We start from the raw sequence: 26,398 nt of genomic DNA on the forward strand, positions 1-26,398 counted from the left end.
AAAGTTTGGCAATATCATGTCATACATCCATGCCGACCAATCTGGTTGGCAGAAAAGCGAACGCTTATCCATGATTCGCATCAAACGCTTAACCAGCCAGCAGCTTCTACTCGCCCAGGACCAGGAGGAGCTGCCTCCCGGAGGCCTTCACTCAGAGGTTCCCCCTAGACACCTTGCAGACCTCTGCGTCTCCAATTACTTCCAGAGCATCGAAAGGCTCTATCCTCTTTTCGACGGCCCCAAGTTCTGGGTTGAGTATGAGAGCTTCTGGAAAGCACCCACTCAGGCAAGGCTCGTTTTCGTCATAATCCTGCTTTTGGTTATCTGCGCAGGTAATGGTACTATGCCGAACGACGAGAGACCCATAGCCCGCCCCAGGATTGTTAGATGGTGGCGTCTGGGCTTGACCTGGCAAAGTGCAGCAACCGAGACCAATGAACGCTTGACAAGCACCATGCAAGCTAGTTTTCTCGTTGTTCTCCTCCGCCAGATATACTCTCTTAGCGAAACCGCCGAATGGGTGTCATCTGGCTCGCTCGTCAAGAACGCTCTGGCTATGGGTCTCCATCGAGATCCAACTAAGCTTTACGGCATCCCACCTGATGAGCACGAACTCCGTCGACGACTGTTTTATACTGTACTCGAGTTGGATTTGCAGTTTTGCCTCAACGCTGGCATGCAACCTACCCTAAGAATCGGTGATTGGGATACTGCTTTACCCGAAGTCGTTAGGGAGACACGGACCTGTTGCCCGGCGAGCTCAGGACAGCCTCATCCATCCGATGCTGTCTCTATCCAAGATCGCATGCTAAGCTCATTCAATACCCGCATGGAGATTGCATGCTCAGTCAATGCAATCATCCCCGAAGACAACTACGATAAAGTCCTGGAACTCAGCAACCAACTCTCCAAGTCCTTCAACGGCCTTGAGAAGGAACCACGCGATTGCCAGACCGAAGCACTCAAGTTCATTCACAACCGCTACCTCCTCACGCTCCATATCCCTTTCGCCATTCGTGATGACCCCAAGTTTTCCTACTCCCAAAATGTTTCCCTCACTTCGGCACTCTCGATACTCGAGCAAATCACGTCGGCCTCAGTCACACTGGAGCAACCGCGAACTGCCAGCACCGGCAATTCTCCCAACGGCAGTCCTTCCCACAGCCATAACAATAACCACGCCGAAAAAATCTGCATCAACGCCATGCACGCATCCGGCATGTTCTTCAAAAACGCCGGCCTATACGCCGCCCTCTACCTCTGCCACGAGCTCATCCGCGACGAAAGCGACGACATCCTCTTCCCACTCTGCACCCCTCCTTACCTCATGCCGCTACCGCACCCGCAACCGCACCCGCGCCCGTCGTCACTTTCATCCGCCCCCTTCAGCCGCACGCCCAACCTCGTCTGCGCCCTGCCCGGCGTCGAGCAACGCGTCGTGGCGCTGATCGAGCGCTTCATCAAGATCGCCGAGGAGCGCCTGCGCACGACGCAGTTTGCCGGCAAGGCGTTTCTCATTCCCCGCATGGTGCTGGCGTATCACCGCATCAGCGCGGATCCCGAGGTGCGCACCAAGGAGGAGAAGGAGAGGAGGCTGTTGGAGGCGGGCAAGGTGATTGCCGAGATTTGCTTCAGCATCTTTTGCAGTAATCCGGAGGTTGCGAGAGTGCTGTAACGTAGATGGGATTTATGGGGAGAAGAAGCAGTTGAGCGCAGGCGCTTACGGTCTTTGCTGAGAAAATTAGGAGGTGAGCCACAACAAAAGTTGACAGGGTTCACGCTGTTTATGTCGTAATGAGGGACGGACGATTATTATTACATTATAGCCCTCCACTCAATGTAGGTTTTATGTGTCGTATAGAGAACGCGCGATACGAACGCTGGCTGAGCGACGCGAACGATTCGTTACTCCATCCCCACCTAGCCCTCCTTCTATTTATATCCAATCTACACGCATCGTGACTACGGCACGGGTAAGATCGCGAATCATGAAGAAACACGATCGGATTAATCGGGTTGAACCGTGCGCAACAGAAAAAAGGAACAAGTTTCCTTTCCGGGAACTCCTTTACTGCATTAGGCAAGGCGGTTCAGCGCGGTGCTCCCCTATACCCACGAAAACATTTGGATCGCCCACAACTTCCAACGTAGGTGCTGGGGGTGGAGCTCCTCGGTCCCCATTGAGCACCCCGCTTGCAATTGCAATTGGTTGGGATGCATGGCTGTGGAGATACGCATGCGGATGCCCCACGCCCGGTGGCTGGGTGGCTGGGTGCCAGTTTGTGGAGCTGGGAACGAGTCAACGTGGAAGTTTTGGAATATATCTCCGTTGGAGATGCAAGCGGTGCAAACACTGTGGCTCGGGATTGACGATGGTGACGGGTCTGTTGCCGTGCTCCGGGGTGACGCCAGTACGAAGACTCATTGAGCAACTACAAGATGATGCGATTGATGAGAAGCGCTACAACAAGAGACACATTTGTTGGCTTTAGCTCATGATTGGGCTCGTCGTTGGCTTCGGGCTGCAATCGGAGTACAAGGATAAAGACAATCGTTAACAATTGGTCAAGGTTCATTCAATGATTGGCGTAGTTCTGCCGCAATCGTCAACTTCGTAAAACAGAAAAATATCGGTCTCTTCACGCTGGCTCAGTGGCGGCAGGTGCAGCGCCCTTGCGATAGTACTCGGGATAGAGGTGATTGAGGCCCAAAACCCATCTGCCAATGACCTTGCCTGTGAACCACACAAAGCCAATGCTCACGAAACGAGGCACAAACGGCAGCACCAGAATGGTATCAGCCTCCCACAAAAACAGCATGAGCTGGAAGAAATTGGGCGCTCTCCCCGTCCTCCCGCAGTCGTCCAGGTAGCCGTAGAAGTGGCGGAAGAAGATCTCGTCGCCCTCGGCCTTCTTCGGATCCATCGATAGGTCGAAAACCAGCTCCTTTTCCGCGTCCTCGCCTTTCGGATCGGCAGCGTTCTCGAAGCGGTGGATGGCGCCGTTGGGGATGGTGACGCCCTGGCCGGCGTGCACGACCGAATTACCCGACGGAATGGTGTCGCAGATGGCGAGCAGCCGGCCCTTGACGACGTCGAAGGTCTCGGTCTGGTGGCGGTGCCAGTGCGGCGGCGGCAGCGCCAGGCCCGGTCCGGCGGGCAGCGACAGCCGCATCACCCGCCGCGCCGCCGACGGGGCGTAGAAGTGCATCGTGACCGGCCCTGCGCCTGCGGCCGGGCTGCTCAGCACGACCGGGTTGTGCGAGGCCGTGTTGGAGCGGGGCACGTGGCTCGTCAGGAAGGAAAGCATGGCTTGTTTGCAGGGGTGCTTCGCTTCGACGGCGGAGGGGTGGTGGTGGAGGAGGTGGTGGTTTAGGGAAGTGGTGTCAGCAGAAGAAATGCCATGTGCTGAAGCTAACTGCTGACGAGCTAGGTTATGTTTAGGCAAATGGCGAAAAATAGAGTAGATGCGGGGATAGTTCAGTAAACGAGGGCGGACGTCTTAGTCAACGCTCAGCTGGCACTACGTGGCTGTCATGGTGGGGATCAAGCGGGGTCACATTGGAGAAAGCAAGCTTAATGAAGATAAGCTCCTGCTGCTTGAAGTGGAAATAGTCCCAGCAATGTATTTTAAGTAACTAAAGATAACGGGTCGGGATAGAGCTGGCAATAGGTACAGACTCTCGCGTCCCTACCCGATATGCGGCTGTTGCTCGGGCCGGACCTTTTCCTGCGCCTTCCCCTTCGACGTAAGCAAGCCACCAACACAGCCCCTGCCGCCTGATGCCCCTTCATCCACCACACCCCACCGTCTATCCTGAGTCGCTTCCTCCCGCCTTGTCCGCTGCTTGGAGCACGCGCATCGTACTCACCGCTGTCATCGAGCGCCACAAAGGGCGACGGAGCCAATCGAGCTCGCCGTTGCACAGATAGTGCTCATTTTTACCCTGCCTTCGATTCCACGCCGGCCCTGGCCCCCAAGATGCCATGCGACGCGCCAGTCAGCCCCCGGTTATCCGCCCGAAACTACCGCTGATCGTGCCTCTTTGGTTGCCGGGATAGCTAACGGGTTGGGTCTAGCCACCGCCCTAAACCCCGAGTGACCGCTAGCCAGGGCGTTGCACCACTCGGACTCCTGGCCGGCATGCCCAAACTTGGTATTGGACTTTTTTTTTCTCTCACCTCCTGAACCGAAGGCAAGTTTCCTGCATCTAGCAGGTCCCCGAACATGGCAAACGTGATTTATCTTAGTCGTGCTGCAAATGATATCGTATCCTTGCCCAATCAGCTCCCTGCTTGCCGATCTGACCCTGTCCTGGTCCCTGTCTCTGCACGCCATGCATCCACACAGATCCACATGACGGCGAGTCTGCTCTCGGACGATCTGCCGACCCACAAGGATCAGAAGGATGACCATGCTTGAAGATTCTAGCACGATGCCAACTTATAATAAGGCCTTCGCTCGGCATCCTTCAGCCCTGCAGGCCTTTGCAACTCTCCAACCTGCCTCCATTCCCTCATTCATTGTTTGCTTTTCTTCGCTCTTTTAGGAATGCGGCCCCTTTCTCTGCTGTCAGCCGCCCTGGCCTTTGGCCTTTCCACGGCAGTCCCCGTGAATGACGCCTCCAATTTCCTTACTCAAGCAGCTTGCACTCCTCTCACCGCCGATAATCCGAGCACATACTGGTTGGAGGGCATTGCTCACAACGGCTTGTCATCTTTCCTCGACTCCAGCCTGGGCGACTACAGCACGTTCCGGAACGTAGTCCAAGACTTCGGTGCGGATAATTCAGGAAAAACCGATGCTTCGACTGCGATTCAGAACGCCATCAACGGTAAATTATGCCTCTGATCGTATCAATGAGCCGCATGCTAATCCAGTTAGCCGGTCCGGCCAATGGCGCTCTCCGTTCTCAGCAGGACAATGGTTACGGTACCACAGGCCAGCCTGCCGTTGTGTACCTTCCCGCTGGTACCTATCTTCTGACGACTCCTCTTCAACTGTTCATCGGGACTGTTTTCGTTGGTGACGCTGTCAACCCTCCTGTGCTCAAGGTCGCTTCCAACTTCAGCGACAACCACGTCATCTACGGCAAGGATCCTCGCTATGGCGGCACTATCAATTTTTACATCGGCCTCAAGAACGTCGTCATTGATTCAACTGCTGTCTCTCCCAGCACCTCTCTCTCTCTACTGGACTGGACAGTCAGTCAAGCCACCCAAATCTCCAACGTCGTTTTCAACATGCCCAACGGCTCGACTGGCCACATCGGCATGAGGATCGGCGAATGGGAAGGAGGAGACGGCTACAACAGCAACATCATCATCAACGACTTGACTTTCAACGGCGGTTACATTGGTATTTACGCCGGCGGCCAGCAATGGGTGTTCAAGAGCATCAAGTTCAATGGCTGCGGTATCGGTGCCCAACTGGGTGGCCATGATGTCGTCGTCACGAGCAGCACGTTCGAATCCTGCGATATTGGCATCGAGGCCCATGATATCGGCGGATCGCTCGTGGTTATCGACACGTCGACCAGCAATACTGGCACGTTCATCAACTCTACTAACACTTATCAGCCCAACGGCATCGTGCTCGAAAACATCCAGCACGACGGCACTACAGTTCATCTCAACGGCTCAGTCCTTCTTTCTGGTAGCGTAGATGACACTTGGTACCGTGGAAATGCTTATCCCACTCCCGGCAGCGGTGTCCACGCCTGGATTCCTGATGGTCAGACTGGCAAGACTCCCCGTACCTCGGCGCTTCTTGACGGTACCAAGTACGTGGCCATTGCCCCTCCGACGTACAAGGAGTACTCGGTCGACAAGTTCATCAACATCAAGGCCGTCGAGGGTCTTCCGGTGTACGGAGACGGCGTGACGGATGATACCGAGAACATCAATGCCATTCTCGCCCAGTACGCGGGCTGCTCCATCATCTACTGGCCCGCCGGCACCTACATCGTCACTGACACCATCACCCTTCCCGTGGGCACCCGCATCTTCGGTGACGCCTTCGGCACCGCCATCTCGGCGAACGGCAGCAACTTCTGGAACCCGGACGAGCCGCGCACCATGGTCAAGGTCGGCAACAGCGGCGACGTGGGCGTGGCGCAGATCAGCGACATGCTCTTCACCGTGGCAGACGTGCTGCAGGGCTGCAAGCTGCTCGAGATCAACATGGCCGGCAACACGCCCGGTGACGTGGGCCTGTGGAACACGCACTTCCGCGTCGGCGGCGCCAAGGGCTCCAAGGTGCAGACCAACTGCGGCAGCTCGCCCGCCCAGTGCAAGGCCGCGTGGGGGCTGATGCACCTCACCAACACCTCCTCCGCATACATCGAGAACATGTGGGGCTGGACGGCGGACCACGACCTCGACGGCGGCGGCAACGCCGAGCAGGTCATCGCCGTCGGCCGCGGCGCCCTCGTCGAAGCCACAAAGGGCACCTGGCTCGTCGGCACCGGAATGGAGCACAACACGCTCTACCAGTATAACTTCTGGAACGCCCGCAACGTTTATACTGCTATGCAGCAGAGCGAGACGCCCTACTGGCAGGGGCCCAACGGCTTCGACGCCGCCCCCGCCCCCTGGGCCGACAACCTCATCCCGAGCGACCCGGCTTTCGCGGGTTGCGATGGCGATGCTTACTGCGGCATGGCGTGGCTGGAGCGCGCGAACGAGGGCACCAGCGACCTGTTCCTGTACGGCGGCGCCCTGTGGGTCTTCTTCAACGGCGGCACCAGCAAGGAGTGCACCGAGCACGATCCCTACTGCCAGCAGTCGGCCGTCGAGATCAGCAATGCGCAGCGCGTTTACCTGTACGGCACGAATGTCAAGGCCATCGAGCGGATCATCGTCAGCGATGGCGGGGCTGCCGTGGCGACCACTGCGGATAGCAGCGGTGGGTGGGGTGGTGTCATTGCGGCGTATCTGTTTAATACGTAGACTTGTGGATGATGGAATGAGTTGATGTGAGGGATGATGACTTAGACTTATCTCCGTCATGGCGATCCTTGTAGATATTCTGTTCTTGGTAGATTATTTTCAACGCGTAGATAAGACTTGATATAGAATTATTTCAAGAGACGTTACCTTGCTACGATATGCATATTTTTTTTTAAAAAAAAAATTAGAGGATGAATAAAGATTATAGCATTAATAGGCTATTCTTGTTAATGGTAGGAAACTACTAAGAGTACACTTGGGGTTGTTGAATGAAAGGGTAGGAGCAGGCTCTATTACCCATGGATGAATGAGGCGTAGCTGCTGCGGTTTATAATGCGGAGCAATTAAAAGGGCGGCCATCACAAGTCCGTATTGTCTCCCTGCGTGACGAGATCTGCAAAAAGAACAGTTAGTAGTGGCCGGCATCCGCCTCCAAACCCTCACTGTATCATTCATACCTTTTCTCAGTCTTTCATCTTATCAAAAGTTCAACCCCCAAGACTCCGCCGTCGATTTCTTCCCAAAAGCTTCATGCTCCACCTCGGTCAACTTCTCAAAGCCCTCGGTCTGATAGATGCTCCTCGCGACGGCCATCTCGCCGGGCATCCACAGCAAAACCCGGCGATACCCGGCCTCCTCGCGCGCGAACTCGACCGCCTGCCGCACCAGCCGTCTGCCCAGCCCCTTGCCGCGCTCGCCCGGCTCGACGAGCAGCAGGCGCAGCATGGCCGACTGGTGCGCCGGGTCGTCCGTGTCGTTGAAAAGCATGATGCAGCCGACGAAGGTTGCTTGATGATCCGCAGTAGTACCACCGGTTCCCCTCTCGGCAATCCAGAGGCGCTCTCGTGTCCGGTCGTGCGAGGGCCCCAGGAACTCGGTGAAGGTGCTGGCGACCAGCTTCTCCATGAGCTTGGCGTCCCAGCCGTACTCGGAGGCGTACAGCGCGCCGTGGCGGGTGATGATGTGGTCGATGTCCGAGGGCCCGTGGGCGGCGCGGATGCTGATGAGGCCGGCGTCGACGTCTGCCGCCATGGTTTTTTTTCTTCTTGCTTCTTCTTCCGCCGCTGTGGAAGTCGAGGGGGTAAGTGAAACAGTAACGAGGTGACCTTGAAATTATATAGAGGAGAAGAACAATGGCGGCGGCCCGAGACCACCATATAACTGCCGCGCCAAGCGAAGATGGGGCATAATCAGAGTTAAAGTGGCCAAGGAGGCTTATTCCTCAATTGCCGAAAGGCAATGGGGGCAGCACGCCTAGCCCTTCTGGATTGCAAGGATCGCCTGGTGAAGTGATGGTCACTTTGTCCCATTTTGCGGAGTACAGGTCCCCATTCTCGCACGGATGCGGCTTCTAGCTCACGATCGGGCCCGGCCCGATGTGCAGAAAACAGAAAAGCTTCGCCCCAAATCGGGCTTCCGTGGGGCCCTTCATCATTTGCTATTTCGCCGAGATCCCGGAGAAAGCTCCTTTTGATTCAGCTCCGCCTGTTGACCGCCATTAGCAGCGGGTGTCGTTCTTTGATCGCGAGACAAACTCGTTACCTCAGCGTTTCGGAGGAGGATTTATCTCGGATCACCGTGCAACGCCAACTTCTGCATAAAATTGAGCAAACCTCATGTTCTGAAAGTGATATTGGTGGGACACTCGAGTAGGGTTGTGATAGGCTTATTCGGGATAAGGACAAACGGTTAGTTGAGATAAGGGAAAGGAAAAAGGAGCGGGATGTCTCTAGCCTGTGAAACCTTACTCGTCGGGTACGGGCATGGCGCTTGGTATCGGAAACGGGGCTTTCCAGTCGTAGACTCAGTACTCAAGCCCTACGTGGCCAGTGTAACATTTGACTTTTTGCTTCGGACCTATTACCTGCCGCCGCTCATGTCGGGCCGTGCGGACTGTTGTCATTGGCATGTACCAGTGCTGAACTATTCTTAGCGCCCACTTTTTTCTGACATACATGTCAAATGACCGAACTGAAAGCTCACATGTGCGACTTCAAACTCCAACAGTAACAATGTTGTATGAAAGGACACAAGAAAACCCGATACAACCTCTCACATGTATAGTCATCAAGAAAGCAAATTTGTGCTCACTAAGGAGTCTCCATGTGCTGCCATGGATGGGGCTGAGACGCTCTACCAACAAGTATTCAGCAGGTGCTCGCCTGTGTAGCTTTGCACTCGTGTCATGAAAACAGAAATGAAAACAAGTCTGCTGAGACGAGACACAGTGAGTGCGACGGTTGATCATCGCACCTCGATAGCATTTATGTCGCAACAACACCCTCGGTACTCGGCCTCAGACTCCTTTCAGCTTCTAATTTGCTATTGAACCTCTCCCAGTATTGGCAAAGTCTTGTACAATTCCCTGTATCATCGCATGCCATGTCTTTCGGCTTCTCCGTTGGTGACTTCATTGGAGCCCTCACTCTTGCATATCAGATAACATCCTGTCTTGGAGAAGCACACGGTGCCGCATCAGAATACCAGTCAATTCAACAGACTTTGCAACTAACGTTGCAATGCGCTCAACACACCGACAACATCTCTGGACCGGGCTCAGAAGAAGTTAAGTGTGCGGCTCTCGCTTGCCATCAGACCGTCACACAATTTCTCGACTGTATCAAGAAGTACGATAAAAGCCTTGGAGAAGCCCACTTGTCTAGCCATCGACTTCGTGCTGCGGTACACAAGCTCTCTTTCAGATTTACCAAGAAAGAAGATGTGAAGAAGTTCAAGGAAGATATGTCTCTTCGGCTGCAATGCCTGCAACTTCAGATGGGAAAACATCAGAATAGCAAGTTGCTGCACCAGCATACCCAAAGTGCGGCAGACTTTACGCAAAGGCTAAAATTGACACATACCGACATCCAGGCCGTCGCGGTCGGCCTTGAAGCGCAAACGACGATCTGCAGAGAGAATCAAACCATATTACGTCAGCTCTGGAACATGGTGAATCAGAGCATCGTGCAGCCCATCACTGACATCGTAAAGATACTTTTCAGAATTTAGTAAGATATGAAGCCTTTTCCGAGTAGCTCATACAGTCTTCTCACTAGTCGGAATGACAGTATCACACAAAAGGCCACTGCGCAGGTGGTTACGCAGACCTACGTCAATGTCCAAGAAATGAGGGAGTCTATATCACAGATCGACACGCGGTTCACTTACTTTCAGGCACCCGCCAGGCTCGAAGACGCACTCGGTCGGGTTATCCCTGTGCCTTCGGAATACTCTTTCAGCATCCTCAAAGTCATCATCGAGCATGAGTTTCGAAAGGGACCGGGGAACTATTATGTCGAACATAATCTGTACCATGTATACAACACTCTTAGACCGGATGAGATCATATCCGATTCCGAGGATACGCAGTTAGTCCCGGGAATGCAGCTCACCATGGCTGTAATCGTCTCGGCATCAGAAAGTGTGGAAAGATTCTGCCCTGATTCATCTTGTAGTTCCAGGAATATCATCAGTCTCCGGGCCGGTGGTCGGGAATGGTACGTGTTTCCTCGCCGATTCCCATCTTCTCATACTACCTCGAAAGACGTCCTCGCCTCCTGCTTTCCTCCCTTCCTTACTCGTATCCCATACCTCGAACACTATGCTTCTTATGTAAACCCATCTTGGTGTCCTTGAAGTCATGCGAAATGCGCGAACCTTGATACTAACACACACATAAGTGCGAATTGCCACATCAAATTCGACGTCATCCGACCACAATACAAACTCACAATCCCAAGAGACGGAAACCAACCAGAAGTGCAGCATAGCCACGGCTTTTGCAGGTATCCTACAAAGCTCTTCGCAGATATCGCCAAGATAACCGCTCCTCAATGTACCGCAGCCGAGCGAAGTATCGAAAAACTACGAAATATTCGATTCCTCGAGTCGCCGCAGCATTTACGCGAGTTGTTAAGTGATTGTGCGATGGAGGTTTCGGCCGGCGGGGAGTATGTCTTTAGGAGATGAGATCTGAGTAGAATGTAAGTCCCCAAAAGATTGGATGAGAATACTGGTTCTGCATTCAATGTTGACAATGGACAAGACAGTTCTGCACTCTTGATACTTTCGTCGTGGGATTCTAGATACAGCAATCGACCAAAAATGCGACTGGCAAGCACGGGGAGGGAAACGGGCGTTGGAGTTCAGAGTCATTTCGATAGCATCGTGTTCTTGCATGTTTGGATAGATCTGAAATATAAACGCGAAGTTGATAACGGCCTTATTATCCAAGATTTTAATAACCAACTTGGCTTATTTTTCAACTTCAGCAAAGCCTTTTGCTTCAAGGTCCTTGGCATCAGCATCTGATCCCGGCGTGATGGACTCTGCCAAAATCTCCTTTCCCTCATCCAGCATCTTGTACGCGGACGGGTTTTTCTTTGCCTCACCAGGACCACTCGAGGTGAACTGGTAACCTCTCAATCTGCGCATCATCAGCAAAAGATTCCCAAGCTTTAGAATTTTGTAATACAGACCTCGGACCCTGGCCCGTCTTCTCGGGCAGCTGATCCACATAAACGCGCTCGAACGCCGCCCTATCCTCCTCAAACGTCCCCTTCTCAATACTCTTCCGGATACCATCAAAGAAGAGATCCATGACGTGGTGGTTGTGCACCTGGATGAGCACCCAGCCGAGCATTTCCTTGGCGGCCAGCAGATGCTGAAGATAAGCGCGGTGATGCCTCGTGCAGGCGTAGCACTCGCAGCCTGGCGTCAGAGGCGACAAGTCCGTCGCGTGGTGCGGCATCCAGAAGTCGATACCCAGCGGCTTGCGCTCCTCTCCAGCGGCTGGGGGCGCAGACTTCACAGGGAACTCAAAGTCCAGGACGATGCCGGCGTCGGTCGCTTGGCTGACGAAGGGCACGGTGAAGAGGTCCATGCCGAGCGATACGGCATGCAGCAGCTTCTGCGGCGTCGCGGGATTGTCGAGGGCCAAGCGCGGGAGGGCGGCCAGCGGTTCGGGGACGTCGGCGAGGGAAGCGGAGTCGTAGAGGGCGAGGCCGGAGAGGTGCTGCCGTATCTCGTCGTCGACCAGGTCGTCCAGGTACCACGACTGTACCTCCTTGCTGATGGGCAGGATGGGGGCGAAGATGTTGTAGATGCTGGCGCCCTTTTTTGTCTTGTCGAGACCGCTTTTGCCCGCAATGATGTCCTTCAGCCATTTGGATGTGCGGTCGCCCATCTTGTCCATCCGCTTCAGACTGGGTTTGGCGTGGCCGTGCATGATGTCACCTAAACCGATGACGATATCGGGCCTTAATTTCTGGGCGGCAGAGGTGTAGTAGTCTGAAGACAAGGGTTGGAAGCCCACGGCGGTGTGTATGGCGACGGTGGTGTTGGTGTTCGAGGGAGATGCCACAACAGGCAGCGTGCGACGCGCGCCGACGATGAGCAGAGCATCTTTCTGTAGAGAAGCGAAGGGGCGGAGGGGGGACTCGTCAGGCTGGCACGGTATGCTGAAGACGGGCGGGGTCTGCTGGGATGCTTTCTCTATGACTTCTGGGCTCCGGCGCGAGCAGTCGCGTCAGCCATTGATGCCGTGATTGGGCTTGGTAATCTCACAGTCCTCAAGCGCGATGTAGAATGAGCTGATGTTGGTATTCTTCTTCAACACATCTTGGGCGAGGTGGGGGACTACGCCTCTCGATGTGATGGCGACATGGTGGGGTGTGTTGAGTGTCGCGCGACCCGGTACAGAGAGTCTGCCTAGCCTGGGAGCGAGTGCGGCGGCAGGCTTGAGGATGTCGAAGGTCAGCATCTCATCTGGTAGCTGGTGCGGTTTCGTATCTGCCATGGTAAGGTCCTGTAGGGCTGGAGCGTGGAGAAGTCGCGGGCTGATGCCTATCGTGAGCCGGGGAACTTTCGTGGAGCAAGAGTCAGAAAGTTATCGATAATCCGCAGCATGACTCAACCACATTTCCTCCTAAAGTAAACGATCTACTCTGAGGCTCTGCACTACATAATTGTACGTACCATCGAAGAGCCTCAATTTTTAATGATATAAAACAATCAATCATACGGCATGTCTATACGTCCATGTCTTGCTGGCGAGATCCTTTGAACCGTACATGAATATTGTTTATCCACTGGTTCATTATTCTCAATGATGCCCCAACATTGGAGTCATTAAGCGCTTTAAGAAGCTCACTTTCACTTCACATATTTTGGCGCAAGAGATTCCGTGCGGGGTGTCTTATTGTTGTTATAAATACTTTGACGTCACCTCTCAGTGCCTGACTAGTCCGAACTACACCGCTAAATTTGGAGACCTACGCACTGTCAACCGGCTGGTAAGCGGTATGACTTCATCTGATACCTGGCGACTGTAAAGCCAGGACTGGTCGAGTGCGTGTTTCGTTTTGGGGACGGCATGATCTGATAAAAGGAGTGCTGAGAGGTAAACGAGTAAGGATCAGCCACCCTGTTTCAGAGCTCTATCGTGTGTCATGCCGCTCTTCCGCTCTTCCACGCCTAGAATTGCGTCTTCCTCTGCTTGGCACTCGTATATAATATTATCGTCTTTAGTGCAGCCACTTGAGTTTGCAAAAACTCGTCGTCCTTGCAAGTGTATCTTTGAGAGGAGGTGTTGAAGTTTGGTCGGCCGCATCGCTTGCTTAGCGAAACGGCTGCGTGCGTATCTTACCGCTTCCGGCAATTAAGGAGCCGCAAAACTATAACAACGGCAGTCGAAAGGATAACTATAGAAACAACAAAGTCGGCAGCCCGAGGGGCTTTCGCAATCTCCCGAGTTCGGGACCGGCGGCGAACGAAGATTTTGTTGTCAAAACAAAGCTCCTCCGCCAATTGCCGGCAACGCGGCAGAGACTAGCACACTTCGTTGCAGCCAACCACAGACCTGTCTGATATTGAACTGCGCGGTGAAGGCCGGAGACAACATCGGTAATCTCACTATACAGACATTCAAGGCGACGCAAGCATCCGGGATCGGCCTTGCACCCGTGCTGGCGATCAGCCCCCAGACACCCCTTGAAACGCAGCCGGCTCGGCACATTTTCCACGAACCGTACGCGTCTCCGACCTCCAAACATCTGTGGATGGCCGCTTGCCCTCAAGTAGATGACACGCCCCCCGGCCCGGTCACAGCGCAGCCGTTCTGGAGCTGAGCCGGTGGGCCGCCTCCGCCCGAGATGATCAGGAAACGGCGGTTGCTGAGGCCCGGCGGCTGCACCCTGCGAACGCCCCTCATGAGTCGCAGGTTTCTGTTTCTGCAGCCCCCGGATGGCGCGTCCACGTCCAGATCACGCCTCCGGGGGGCTTGGCTCTGTTTGATGTTTCCCCATGATGGGTACATAGGAGACGGTAAGCCCGCGTGTTTCTTGTTTCTCCTTGGCTCAGCTTCTTGTGTTTCTCGCTCTTTTCCTCTTTAGTCATTCTTTTCTAGAGGCAGCAGAGCCGCGCTCAACATGCCTTCGTTCAAGTCTACCCTCGTTTCTGCTCTCGCTCTCGTTCCCGCACTGGTTGCGGGTGAGCTCTCCGGCTCCGTCGGCCCCCTCACTTCTGTCTCGGACAAGAAGGCCACCAAGACGTGCGATGTCACCGACTACGGTGCCAAGGCCGACAAGACTACCGACCTGGGCGCTGCTCTGGCCTCTGCCCACGCTGACTGCAAGTCCGGTGGTCTCATCGTCATCCCCGAGGGCGACTATGCCATCTCGACGTGGGTGAAGCTGGCCGGTGGTTCGGCATGGGCGCTCCAGATTGACGGCACCATCTACCGTACCGGCACCGATGGCGGCAACATGGTCTTCATCGAGCACACCAGCGACGTCGAGGTCTTCTCCAGCACCGGCAAGGGTGCCTTCCAGGGCAACGGCTACGAGTTCCACAAGGATGGCTCCATCTCCGGCCCGCGTATCCTGCGCTTCTATGACACCACTGACTTCTCGGTGCACGATCTCGCCCTGGTTGACTCGCCCTCCTTCCACTTCTCCATTGACACGTGCAAGAACGGCGAGATCTACAACCTCGCCATCCGTGGCGGTGATCACGGTGGTCTGGACGGCATTGACGTGTGGAGCGACAACATGTGGATCCACGATGTCATGGTCACCAACAAGGACGAGTGCGTGACGGTCAAGTCGCCCGCGCACAACGTGCTGGTCGAGAACATCTACTGCAACTGGTCGGGCGGCTGCGCCTTCGGCTCGCTGGCCGAGGACACTGACATCTCGGACATCACCTACCGCAACGTCTACACGGTCAACTCCAACCAGATGATGATGATCAAGTCGTACGGCGGCAGCGGCACCGTGTCCAACGTCGTCTTCGACAACTTCATCGGCCGCGGCAACGCCTACTCGCTCGACATCGACCAGTACTGGGCCTCCATGTCCGAGGCGTCGGGCGACGGCGTGCAGCTCAACAACCTCACCTTCAGCAACTGGAAGGGCACCTGCGCCAACGGCGCCCAGCGCGGCCCCATCAAGGTCGCCTGCGCCGACGGCGCCCCCTGCACCGACATCACCATCACCGACTTCGCCATGTGGACCGAGTCGGGCGACAGCATCTTCTACAGCTGCCGCTCCGGCTACGGCGACGGCGCCTGCCTCAAGTCGTCCGGCAGCGCCGCCTACGACGCCGTCACCACCACCATCAACTCGGCCCCCTCCGGCTACACCGCCGCCAGCATGCCCGACGACATCGAGGACTCGCTCGGCTTCACCGTCGCCATCGACATCCCCTCGCTGCCCGCCTCCTACTTCCCCAACGTCGCCCCCATCTCCCCGCTCAACGCTGCTGCCACTGCTGAGGCCGTTGCCGTCCAGGCCAAGGTCAGCACTTCTGCTGCTGCTTCTACCCCTGCCGCCACTACTCCTGCCGCCTCCACCCTCGTCACCTCCACCAAGGCCGTTGCTTCCGCTGCGCCTGCTACCTCTGCTACCTCTGCTCCCGCTGCTACTTCCTCGGCTGCCTCCGGCGGCAACGGTGGCTGGGGCAACTGGGGCGGCTTCGGCAACTGGGGTTCCTGGGGCAAGAACTAAACGTGTCTGATGAGGGGATGATGGATGAGAAAATATCAAAAAAGAGAGAACGGGCTCGAAAAAACAACGCACCGTTCCGGAAAGCATGTTTCTTGTAACATATTAGTTTCTTCCTATATATTTTCCCGCCGTCGACGTTCCACCTAGCGAACGCCCGACGGCTGTGTATAGTTTACCAATTTTTTACCTCGTTAAACTAGCATCGTTGCGAACACTTCGCGATGAGAGACTCAAATCTCAGTGATCCTTGTCCCCACGACACATGAGATGACTTCTGTAAAACACCCTTGCACAGACGTTTTCTCTTTCCTTGCTTAGGCCCTCTTTCTGCCTCAAACGTCCGTCCCTTTGCGCCCACTTCGGGCTTCGGAAGCTCGGATCGACAACACCTACCGGGTCCGGCCGACCACACCTCCGTCTCCCTGTTGTGCTCCACTGTTTGTGAGGCCTCCCATCCCCATCAAAAGGGCGTCAGGCATGAATAACAGTGCGTGCATGGGGCTTTATTGAAACAACGGGCAAACATCGTCACCCATGCAGGAAAGAGGGGGGGAGACGTCTACCCGAAGGGGCTGTCTCCAAACATTTGCAGTCAGAAGGCAAGCCAGCATCCCTCCACCACAAAAGGGGAAGCAAGATGAAGATAGACGCTCAGCCCTTAAGTACGCAGGCTGGTAACGCTGGGAAGTGAGGTACACCAGACGCGAGGAAGACACGCATCGTTCAAGAAAACAAAAATCAAATTGCCGCCCTTGCCTGCTTTCGTCATCCCTCTGGGAAAGCATAGAGGGTATAAGTATGAAAATATTACATCAGCCAGAAATATAGCCGCTCAAGGTATGTCCCGTTAGTTAAGAGTTTTCGTTCGGAAAAAACGCGCGTGCGTTACATCCGTTGTTCATCATGTTCAAATGAATTGCCCGTCCATCCCATGTTGCTAATACCCCACCAACGCCGTCATCCCGCTCTATTCGATAATTCCAAGAAAGATTTACCTGCTCTTCAGTCCATGCCGACGAACTTGAACCAGTTCGGTCGGCAGTCTTCCTTGTTGAGCCAAGCCTCGCCGTCAGTAAACCTGCCGGCGACACAGCCCTTGCATTTGGGAGACGTGGGACAGTTGAAGAAGGGGATGTGTTGGTAGCCGATATCGCGGAACCTGAAAAGTGTGACGTCAGTATGTGAAAGTGGTGTACTGCAAGGACAACGTACCAGTGAATCTTGCTCTTGTCCTCGAACATGCCCAGAGCTATCGAATGCACCGGCGCATCGCCCCAGCGCTCGTAGAAGAAGCCACCGGAACGGTCCAAGTGCTGGAAATACTCCTCGTACGGACGGCTGCGCCAGAAGTCCATGTCGCCGACCTCGAAGTTGCTCCAGAAGTGGCAAGTGCTGTAACCATTGGCGAGGAGGTTGTGCTGCTCGCGACGCTTGCTGTCCGTGAGCCAATCCATAGCATTGTTCTTGTGCAGGTGGCGGGAATTGTCGTCGGATGCCAGGAACTTGAGAGTCTCGGGCCAGAGAGTCGTCACGCTCTGGGGACTGTCGTACAGGTTGATGGTGAAGCCGTACGTCTTGTTGTGGTCCTCCATCCAGCGGAATACGTCATAGTCGACGTCGCAAAAAAAGTGGACGTTCGGCTCGACGCGCCAGTACCAGCGGTAATTTTGGAGAGCAGGGTGCTTGTAGAACATGCCGCTGTTCCAGCGGCACATCTGGTGGTACGAGATCTTGTCGGCGTATTGGACGTCTTGCTCCTTCAGCAGCTCGACGGACTCGTGGAACAGATCCATGTTAATCCACGATGGCACCTCCCAGTGCTCCTTGGGGACAAGTTCTGCGACCGCTGATCAGCACGCCATAATCACCATGGCCCCTGTTGTAACGCACCGTAGCGGACCTCGGCCTTGGTGGCGGCGCGCGTCTTTCTCTTGAACTCGTCGGTGAATGGCTCGTCGTTGAAGAAGGTCCAGGGATAGTTGAACTTGTTGTTCCATGTCCGCTCCAGGTCCCTCATGGACATGAGCATCTGGTCCAGCTCCTTGTTGCGCACGAGGGCGATGATGGTGGCATTGATGCGGTCGGAGTTCGGGTTGTCGGGCGCATAGTTGTTGCCCTCGACTCGGCGCAGCGGTTCGGCGGGTTCTCCTGAAGCTGCAATGCGGTCAGCGGCGGCGGGCGCTCGAGGTAGGCGTGGAGGCGAGCTTACGATCACTCTGCGGATCCTTGACCCAATCATCTATCTTGTTGGAGGGCCCTGACAGCGACGTGGGGCCCTGGAATACTTGGAATAGGACGAAGATGAAGAGCACGAGGGAGACGGCGGCCAGGGCACGCATGCCCCGTGGAAGCGCCATGGTGAAGGATGATGATGAGGAATGGGCCTAGCGAAGGAGAGAGATTGCCAGTTCTCCTACTTGCGGCGACTGCGTCCTACGTATGCGCGCCCTGCCGGGTTGCAATCTGCCGCACTTTTGCCGGCGCTGTTGTTCCCGCGCCGACGCGTCTCCCGCCCGTGCGCCTTACCCAACGACAATACCAAGATGTAATAGCCATGGCCCATTCTGCCAGCCTGAACAGCGTCGCCACCGAGCTTATCTACAAGATCGTGGGTCCCACCGCCTCGGTTCGTCCTGTCCATACCAGCCCGTTCCGCCGCGCAGCTGACCCGCGTGCAGGACAACCCGCGCAGATTCAGACGAACCAGAGATGCCGTCCTGAGGGGCCTCCGCGCCCAGCAGTGGGCGCGCGTTAATCAGTTTGACGTGCAGACTAGCTACGAGGGTCTTATCGAGAAATTTATTGTCCTGGACCGCGAGGACCTGGCCGAGGCCCTGGAAAACCGCCTCAGGGAGTTGCTCCGGCTCCAGACCAAATGGACCCCGGATATCCTTGCCCTGTTCCTGGCCCTGTCGGACCGCCCTGTGGAAAACTCCAGCCTGGATGATCTCGAAAAGATCAAACCACCGCCGCCTGCGCCTGAGCTCACATGGGCTGATATCGTTGCCGAAGATCCGCTGGACGAGGAGGGCATTTGGGACGATATTGACTATGCCGCCGAATCCTCCGAAGATGAGCCTGCGCCAAGGCAGAGAAAGCGTGCCGTGACTAGGGCTACCACTCCAGATTCATCCGTTGTCGACGAAGACGACTTTACCGCTGCTGCTGAAGCATGCATTGTTACCCCTGACCCGTCTGCCCTGCAAGCGATTCAGGAGGCTCAATTCTGGAGACAAGCGCACAAACGCGACTCCATGATGACTAAGCAGGAAACCCACATCACCGAACTCCAAGCCGTGCGCGAGATTTTGTTCATGTTGCGCGGACTGCCCACTTCTCTTTTTGCTCTAAACAAAGATCTGAGGAGGATGGAGCTCTCAAAAACTTATGTCTTAAGTCATACAATGGCACCTACCTGGCACCATCAACTAAATGAGTTCACGAGTATTGGTACCACACTTCTGCAGCTTCGTTTTTGGCTGAAGTTCGAGCAAACTATCGCCCTTCTGCAGACGTTTCGGGCCGCTATAGTGGAAGAGCTTCGGTCCTTTGACACATTCATCGCACAAATGCAGGATTGTTGCCTCGGGTTGAATCAGCCGGTCACAGTCAGTCTCATCGATGTGATGACTAGGATTCGGCTACGAGCAAGCCCCCTTCTGCGCATCAGGAAGCTCATTTCAGAAGCTTCACAAAATTCCCAACGGAGCCCTTTCCTTCTGCTAGAAGGCCTTTACGATGAAATCAACATGGTGCAGATGGCTGGAGATGCCGAGCTGTTTTCTGTCCTTACTCGCATCTTCTTCCAGTGCTTGCAGACTTATCTAAAGCCCATCAGACGTTGGATGGAAGAGGGCGAGCTTGCCATAAACGACCAGATCTTTTTCGTCGGTACCGTGGATAAAAGTAGTGAGGCCGCTTCACTGTGGCACGACCAGTTCATTCTCAGGCGGGACGCCTCGGGCAAATTACACGCCCCCAGCTTCTTACAGCCGGCGGCAAAGAGAATTTTCAACTCTGGCAAGAGTGTGGTTTTCTTGAAAGAGCTCGGCCATCACCTTTCCAATTCGTCCGAAGTAACAGAACCGCGGTTAGATTTTGATACCGTGTGTGCTGCGAGTATTCTCGACTCTTCACCGATTCCCCTAGCCCCCTTCTCGGAACTGTTCGGACTCGCCTTCGAGGACTGGATTCGCAGCAAGTATACCTTTGCATCTACTATCTTACGGGAAAGACTCTTCTCCGGTTACGGTCTTTGGGAATCATTAGATGCATTAGACTTTGTTTACCTATCGAAAGACGGCTCACTGATGCAGGCGTTCGCTGATACCGTCTTCGAAAAGCTGGATCGCGGACGCCGCGGCTGGAACGACCGCTACGTCATGAGCGAAATCGCACGAAGCATCTACGGAACAGTACCGAGCGTCCAGGCTGACAAGCTGGCGATCCGCACCGTCGCCCTCAAAGAGAAGGGCATCAGTCCACGCAGCGTCAAAGCCCTCGCCGCCATCGCGGTCGACTACTTCCTCCCCTGGCACATCGTCAACGTCATCCAGCGCGGCTCCACCAGCACCTACCAACGCGTCTTCGTGTTCCTCCTGCAGGTCTACCGCGCCCGCTACGTCCTGCGCACCTCTAGCCTCTGGCGCAGCACCGCCGCTCTCCACCACCGCCAAGCAAACTCGCGATCCACTTCTTCTTCTACTCGGACCAAGCACCTACAATACTACCTCCGCCACCGCCTCCTCTGGCTCACCGACATCCTCCACTCCTACCTCACCGAAACCGTCATCTCCGCCTCGACCGCCGACCTTCGCACCGCCCTGGCCGTCGCCGCCGACATCGACGTCATGGCCGCCGTGCACGCCGACCACGTCCGCGCCCTTGAGGAGCGCTGTCTCCTGTCTCAGCGCCTGGCCCCCATCCACGGCGCCCTCGTCGAGCTGCTCGACCTGTGCGTGCAGTTCGCCGACTTGACGATGAGCGAGGAAGAAGGAAAAACGGGAGAGGCGGCTGATTTTGGACGATCGATGGTGGGATCGGCGGCAGCGGATGCGGGCAGCAGGCGGAAGAGCGCGGGGAGGAAGAGGCCGGAGAATAAGGGGAGGAGGGTGAGCGGGTTGCAGGTCGCGCTGGCAGAGGTGTCGGACGAATCGTCGTCTGAAGACGAGACGGAGGAGGGCGCCGCCGCGTTGGGTGAAGGGGATGGCGTGAGGAAAAGGGAGAAGAGGTCTTCGGGGAGGGAGAGAGGTTCGATGCAGGAAAAGTTGGGTCGGATGAAGGAGGCTTTCGAGAACCATTTTGGCTTCGTCACTGCGGGGTTGAGGGGCGTGGGCCGGGCTGGCGGAGAAAGATGTTGGGAGATACTGGCGGAGAGGTTAGAATGGGAAGCCGCCCAAGGGAGGGGTGGCGGCAGCGGTAGGTGAATTGTAAAACCAGCAGCCGTGTAGAAGATAGTTATTATATACCCGCGAATTGAATCTATTGGCATAGCGTGGTCTCTCGGGTTATACATGATCTTAGAAAGGCTTATTTATTGAAAGAGGAATCCCCGCAAACAGTCGTGTTCATCTAATGTCTATTATCCAACCATTGTCCCCAGCAGGGTAAAGGCAGACTTCAAGTAAAATTACTCCTCAGCGTCCTTCTCCCCCTTCTGCTTCTTCTGAGTAGTATCCTTCTTCGCTGTCGGACCGCCATTCTCCCATTTCTTCCTCGCCTTCTCCTCATCTTCCTTTGTCCACTCCCGCGGCAGCACTGCGAAACACAAATAGCTCGTATGCGTCTTAACCTCAGGCTCCGTGCGATGCACTAGCCTACCCTCCTTGAAGACCTTCCGTCTCTTTTCCTCCTCCCTAATACGCTGCAACCGTTGCTCCTTGCTCTCCTTGCCCCAGCCCTTTCCGAGGTCTGAGTCCCCGCCCTGCTCACTGCTCTCTGCCGTCGCTGCATTGCCGTGCATGGTTTCGTGGAAGTTCTTGATGCGGCCTTCGACTTCACGAAGGCGACCGAGAGCTTCGTCGACAGTAGCAGGCGTGGCGTTGACGCCACGGAGGCCCTCTTCGTGCAGGCCGATGCGGTCGCGGCGCACTTCAATGCGGCGATGCAGAACCTCGACCATCTCGATGGCGGTCCAACCCAGCCGTCTCATCTCGGACGTAGTGCGCTGGACCTGCTCGATGCAAGGGGAGAAGGTGCAGATCCGGACAGTCTTCTTGGGATTGAGCGGCGAGCGGAAATCTGCGGGTGCTTCAGACGTGGGTTCCGGGGTGTCTGGGCTGGTGCTCGTGGAGGTTGCAGCGGCAACGCGGCTGCGCGCGAGGTGTTTGAGGGCCATCCATGGTGCGGGGAGGTCTAGGAAGATGGCGTCGGCCTGCGGTACGGTGCCGTCTTCGGTGGTGCTAAAACCATCCTTGTAGACGTCGGCATGCGTGACGGTGACTAGCTGGTCCATGCCGTGCTCTTTCAACTCCTCCTTTAGCTTGATAGCGCGGGGCTCGTGATACTCAAAGCTGTAAACATGGCCGAACTTCTTGCGCTTTTTCTTCCCATTTTCAGTGCCATTTACTTGTGCCGTCTCTTCCGCCTCGGCGAGAGGATAGCCGTTGAATGTCGCGCGGACTGAGGCGTGCGTAAAGGAGCCGCTACCAGCTCCCGCTTCGATCAGGGTATCTCCTGGCCTAACGCGTAACCTCTGAAGGACATAGCTGTAGTCCGGTGTGTAGACAACCTGTGTCCGGTGCGGCAAGGAAATGGTCCATGTCTCAGGCGTAGGAGGGATAAGATGCGTAAAGCCGGTGGATGCGAAACCTACTTCTCTCCTATTCCGAGGTCAGAGGCACTCCCCTGCAAAGTAAATGGTAATAAACTCACGCAGCGCTGTCGTCATCCTCGCCCGGAGTGTCCTCATCGCGCTTGCGCTTCTTGTTACTTTTCTTCCCCCTCCGGCCGGTGTCCACATTGGCGGCGCGCACTTGCATTCCCCATGGCACGTTCACCAAGGTGCTGTGTGGGAATGAGCCGAAGCGGGTGTTGACGACGCAGCCTTCAGCATATTCGGATTCGGCGTCTGGCGAGGCATTGATAACGACGGGAGTGAGGTGCTCGCGGCTGAGATGGACCAGGGCCAGCTGGCCATCCTGGGTCTTAGCGCCGGGATCGAGGAAGGGCGAAGGGCGAAAGGAGGGCATGGTGGGCCTCTGCAGGTGTGTGCGAGTGACGTTTGGCGGAGGCGGCGCTCGAAAAAAGTCGCGGACGCGGCTGCCCCGCGGCCGATCGGCGCCAGGGTCCCGTCTGGGCTTTCAGCAGCTTCACGAAGAGACGTGCTCCACTGACTCACTCCCGGGTTACGAGCAACTATGAAATAGATGCCACCGTTGCTACTCCGCCGCCCGCACCCAAGAATCCTCATTCCAGCGCTCCGCATCCGCTCGTTTTCGTCCGCCCGGCCCATCGTTCGCACCATGGCCGCCCGCACCCAGCCTCCGTGGCAGCCGCCGCAAGCCCGCTCTGATCTCCCGCCGCTCCACGTCTACAACTCCCTGACCCGCTCCAAGGTCCCCTTCGTGCCCATTGACGGCAACAAGGTCTCCTGGTACGCCTGCGGTCCCACCGTCTACGACGACGCCCACCTGGGTCATGCCCGCAACTATGTCTCGACCGACATCATCCGCCGCATCATGCGCGATTACTTCAAATTCGACGTGCGCTTCGTTATGAACATTACCGATGTCGACGACAAGATCATCCTACGCGGAAGACAGCAGTTCTTGCTCGCCAAATTTGTTGAAAATCACCCGGAGCTGGATGAAGAGACACTGGCTACGGCAAAGAAGGCGTTCGACGCCTACCTGAAGAAGAACCTTTCCCTGCTTCCTGCCGACTTGAAGCCTGAGCAATATGGCGAAGAGTCGAAGAAGGCATACGGTCATGTTTTGGCGGGCAAGGCGGTCGAAGGTGACGGCCCACCCGGTGACAAAGAGGCGAAGGTGAAGATGCACTTGAAGACGGCGTCGGCCGCTGCGGAAGCCTTGATTCTGGCGGATGCGAAGAAGATTAGCGTGACGGATTTCTACACCAAAACCGAGGATGCTCTGCTCCCCTACCTCGACACCCTGTACGGCTCCACAATAGACGCGAACGACCACAGCATTTTTACCAGATTAACCAAGAAATTCGAGGACCGCTTCATGGAGGATGTGCGCGCGTTGAACTGCTTGGATCCCGATGTGGTGACTCGTGTCACCGAATATAGCCAACAGATTGTCGACTTTGTGGACAAGGTTGTCAAGAACGGCTTCGGCTATGCCACGAGCGACGGGTCTGTATACTTTGATATTCAGGCCTTTGAGAAGGACGGCAACCCTTACGCGCGCCTAGAGCCGTGGAACAGGAATGACAAGGACCTGCAGGCCGACGGAGAGGGTGCCCTGACTAAGAAGAGCACGGAGAAGCGCTCTGATGCCGATTTCGCCCTGTGGAAGTCATCAAAGCCCGGTGAGCCGGCATGGCCGAGTCCCTGGGGCCAGGGAAGGCCAGGTTGGCATATTGAGTGCTCTGCCATGGCTTCTGATGTCCTAGGCCAGAAGATGGACATCCACTCCGGAGGTATTGACCTTGCTTTCCCTCACCATGACAACGAGTTGGCCCAGAGTGAAGCCTTCTGGGCCGAGTGCAAGCACGACCACCAGAGCCACCAGTGGGTCAACTATTTCCTGCACATGGGACACCTGTCCATTGCTGGCTCAAAGATGTCTAAATCCCTCAAAAACTTCACCACCATCAGGGAAGCACTCAGTCGTGGTGACTGGACTCCTCGTGGCCTGCGCATCGTTTTCCTGTTGGGTGGTTGGAAGGAGCCTGTCGAGATCACCGAGGGTCTCGTCAAGGAGGGCGCTGCTTGGGAAGACAAGGTGGACAACTTCTTCTTCAAGGTCAAGGATCTCGAGAGGCACCCTTCGCCCAAGAACGCGGCGTCGGCAGAAGAAGACTCTGCTCTCCAAACCGCCTTCAGTGCTGCGCAAACAGATCTCGATAAGGCACTTTGCGATTCTTTTGATACCCCAGCTGCCATGCAGGTCGTTTCCCGTCTGATCACGGATTACAACTCGGCTGCTACGAAGGCCTCGCTATCAGACGAGACCGTCCTGACGATTGGCCGTTGGGTCACCAAGGTTGTGACCATCTTGGGCCTCGACGGTAAGGCCGACCTCAGCGATGCCAACCGCATCGGCTGGTCCGGCATCGATATTCCGGCGCCCGCTCAGCCCTTCGTGTACCCCGTCTCAGCGCTCCGCGATGCCGTCCGTGACGCCGCCAAGTCCGGCTCGATGGACACCAACGCCATCAAGGAGCTCGCATCTAAGGATGCAGCCGCCACGGAACAGCCCGCCGACGCCCTGCCGTACGCCGAGGTCTACACGCAGTTCCAAGAGGACGTCAAGACGCTGGCGGACAAGCAGGCGCCCGCCAAAGACTTCCTGGCCCTGTGCGACAAGCTCCGCGACGTGAACCTCTGGGACCTGGGCATCTACCTCGAGGACCGCGACGCGCAGCAGCTGCCCGCCCTCGTGCGCCCGCTCTCGGCCGACCTTATCGCGGCGCGCCAGCAGAAGGAGGCGCAGGCTGCCGCGAAGCAGGCTGCCAAGGAGAAGCGCGAGAAGGAGGAGGCGGAGCGCAAGGCCGCCCTCGCCGAGAAGGCCAAGCTGAGCCACCTCGAGATGTTCCGCACCGCTGAGTACACCGCGTGGGATGACGAGGGCCTGCCGATTAAGGATGCGAAGGGCGAGGAGCTGCCGAAGAGTAGGACGAAGAAGCTCAAGAAGGAGTGGGAGAGGCAGAAGAAGTTGCATGAGGAGTGGTTGGCGGAGCAGAAGAAATAGAGGGAAAGATGGTGTTGGAGTGGGTGGGGCGTTAGAGATGTGAGTAGGTGCAAGTGTAGTGCCCCGTCTCGTACTAGTTAAGGTGCATGGCCTCGCCTTGTGGCTGCCCATGAGCGTTTGTTTGGCAAAAGTAGTTCAGAATCGAAAATAGCTTTGCTTGTGCAATCTAAAGTCTTCCTCGCATGCGACGTCGTCTTGAGGGCTGTCTTCTGATCAGGTACTTGATGCGGGTATCCCATCAATGAAGGCACCGTGGTGATTCTATCAAGATGTGGCGCGGTAGCATTGTCTACAACCCCTTACACGCTAGGCCCAGCAGTAATCCAGGTACTCGTCTCACCGAATATTCGCTTGATTTACTGACTGTTTGGGGCATCGTGGAATATGTGGATGGACAAGGTTCTGATTCCGTGATGCGCCCTGTGCGTATTCTTTTCCTGTGTCAGGATTGCCTCCGAATTTCCACCATGACGGTCATGAATCATGCGCTATTGACCAAAAGAGGCAGCTGTCACCTCAATCACCGTTGTATTACATACGAGCTCTGGTTTGGGCTTTGTGAA

General features: G+C 55.8%; 9 protein-coding genes across 9 annotated transcripts; 5 read left to right on the plus strand and 4 right to left on the minus strand.

Annotated features, from left to right (window-relative positions):
• Window positions 1-70: 70 nt before the first annotated feature.
• Window positions 71-1,675, plus strand: LTHEOB_3676 (C6 zinc finger domain-containing protein; the record flags this gene model as incomplete). The annotated part of the gene is made up of 1 exon (XM_035512625.1): window positions 71-1,675. One exon carries the CDS (start codon window positions 71-73, stop codon window positions 1,673-1,675), a length of 1,605 nt encoding a protein of 534 aa, XP_035362764.1.
• Window positions 1,676-2,639: 964 nt separating this feature from the next.
• On the minus strand, window positions 2,640-3,308 carry LTHEOB_3677 (Ankyrin repeat protein; the record flags this gene model as incomplete). The annotated part of the gene is made up of 1 exon (XM_035512626.1): window positions 2,640-3,308. One exon carries the CDS (start codon window positions 3,306-3,308, stop codon window positions 2,640-2,642), a length of 669 nt encoding a protein of 222 aa, XP_035362765.1.
• A 1,242-nt stretch (window positions 3,309-4,550) lies between these two features.
• On the plus strand, window positions 4,551-6,949 carry LTHEOB_3678 (Exo-beta-protein; the record flags this gene model as incomplete). The annotated part of the gene is made up of 2 exons (XM_035512627.1): window positions 4,551-4,833; window positions 4,884-6,949. The coding sequence occupies 2 exons, from the start codon at window positions 4,551-4,553 to the stop codon at window positions 6,947-6,949; spliced, it is 2,349 nt and encodes a 782-aa protein (XP_035362766.1).
• A 480-nt stretch (window positions 6,950-7,429) lies between these two features.
• Window positions 7,430-7,981, minus strand: LTHEOB_3679 (GNAT family N-acetyltransferase; the record flags this gene model as incomplete). Its single annotated transcript, XM_035512628.1, has 1 exon — window positions 7,430-7,981. One exon carries the CDS (start codon window positions 7,979-7,981, stop codon window positions 7,430-7,432), a length of 552 nt encoding a protein of 183 aa, XP_035362767.1.
• Window positions 7,982-14,376: 6,395 nt separating this feature from the next.
• LTHEOB_3680 (Rhamnogalacturonase b) lies at window positions 14,377-15,954 on the plus strand (the record flags this gene model as incomplete). The annotated part of the gene is made up of 1 exon (XM_035512630.1): window positions 14,377-15,954. One exon carries the CDS (start codon window positions 14,377-14,379, stop codon window positions 15,952-15,954), a length of 1,578 nt encoding a protein of 525 aa, XP_035362768.1.
• A 1,002-nt stretch (window positions 15,955-16,956) lies between these two features.
• Window positions 16,957-18,311, minus strand: LTHEOB_3681 (Alpha- mannosyltransferase ktr1; the record flags this gene model as incomplete). The annotated part of the gene is made up of 4 exons (XM_035512631.1): window positions 16,957-17,113; window positions 17,167-17,791; window positions 17,845-18,108; window positions 18,164-18,311. 4 exons carry the CDS (start codon window positions 18,309-18,311, stop codon window positions 16,957-16,959), a joined length of 1,194 nt encoding a protein of 397 aa, XP_035362769.1.
• Window positions 18,312-18,508: 197 nt separating this feature from the next.
• On the plus strand, window positions 18,509-21,380 carry LTHEOB_3682 (Gamma-tubulin complex component; the record flags this gene model as incomplete). Its single annotated transcript, XM_035512632.1, has 2 exons — window positions 18,509-18,580; window positions 18,633-21,380. The coding sequence occupies 2 exons, from the start codon at window positions 18,509-18,511 to the stop codon at window positions 21,378-21,380; spliced, it is 2,820 nt and encodes a 939-aa protein (XP_035362770.1).
• Window positions 21,381-21,583: 203 nt separating this feature from the next.
• Window positions 21,584-23,144, minus strand: LTHEOB_3683 (tRNA methyltransferase complex gcd14 subunit; the record flags this gene model as incomplete). Its single annotated transcript, XM_035512633.1, has 3 exons — window positions 21,584-21,711; window positions 21,775-22,775; window positions 22,828-23,144. 3 exons carry the CDS (start codon window positions 23,142-23,144, stop codon window positions 21,584-21,586), a joined length of 1,446 nt encoding a protein of 481 aa, XP_035362771.1.
• A 273-nt stretch (window positions 23,145-23,417) lies between these two features.
• On the plus strand, window positions 23,418-25,835 carry LTHEOB_3684 (Cysteinyl-tRNA synthetase; the record flags this gene model as incomplete). The annotated part of the gene is made up of 1 exon (XM_035512634.1): window positions 23,418-25,835. One exon carries the CDS (start codon window positions 23,418-23,420, stop codon window positions 25,833-25,835), a length of 2,418 nt encoding a protein of 805 aa, XP_035362772.1.
• Window positions 25,836-26,398: the final 563 nt, after the last annotated feature.

This window comes from Lasiodiplodia theobromae (genome assembly GCF_012971845.1).
Source record: "Lasiodiplodia theobromae strain AM2As chromosome Unknown scaffold_9, whole genome shotgun sequence".
In the NCBI taxonomy this organism is placed as follows: Eukaryota; Fungi; Ascomycota; class Dothideomycetes; order Botryosphaeriales; family Botryosphaeriaceae; genus Lasiodiplodia; species Lasiodiplodia theobromae.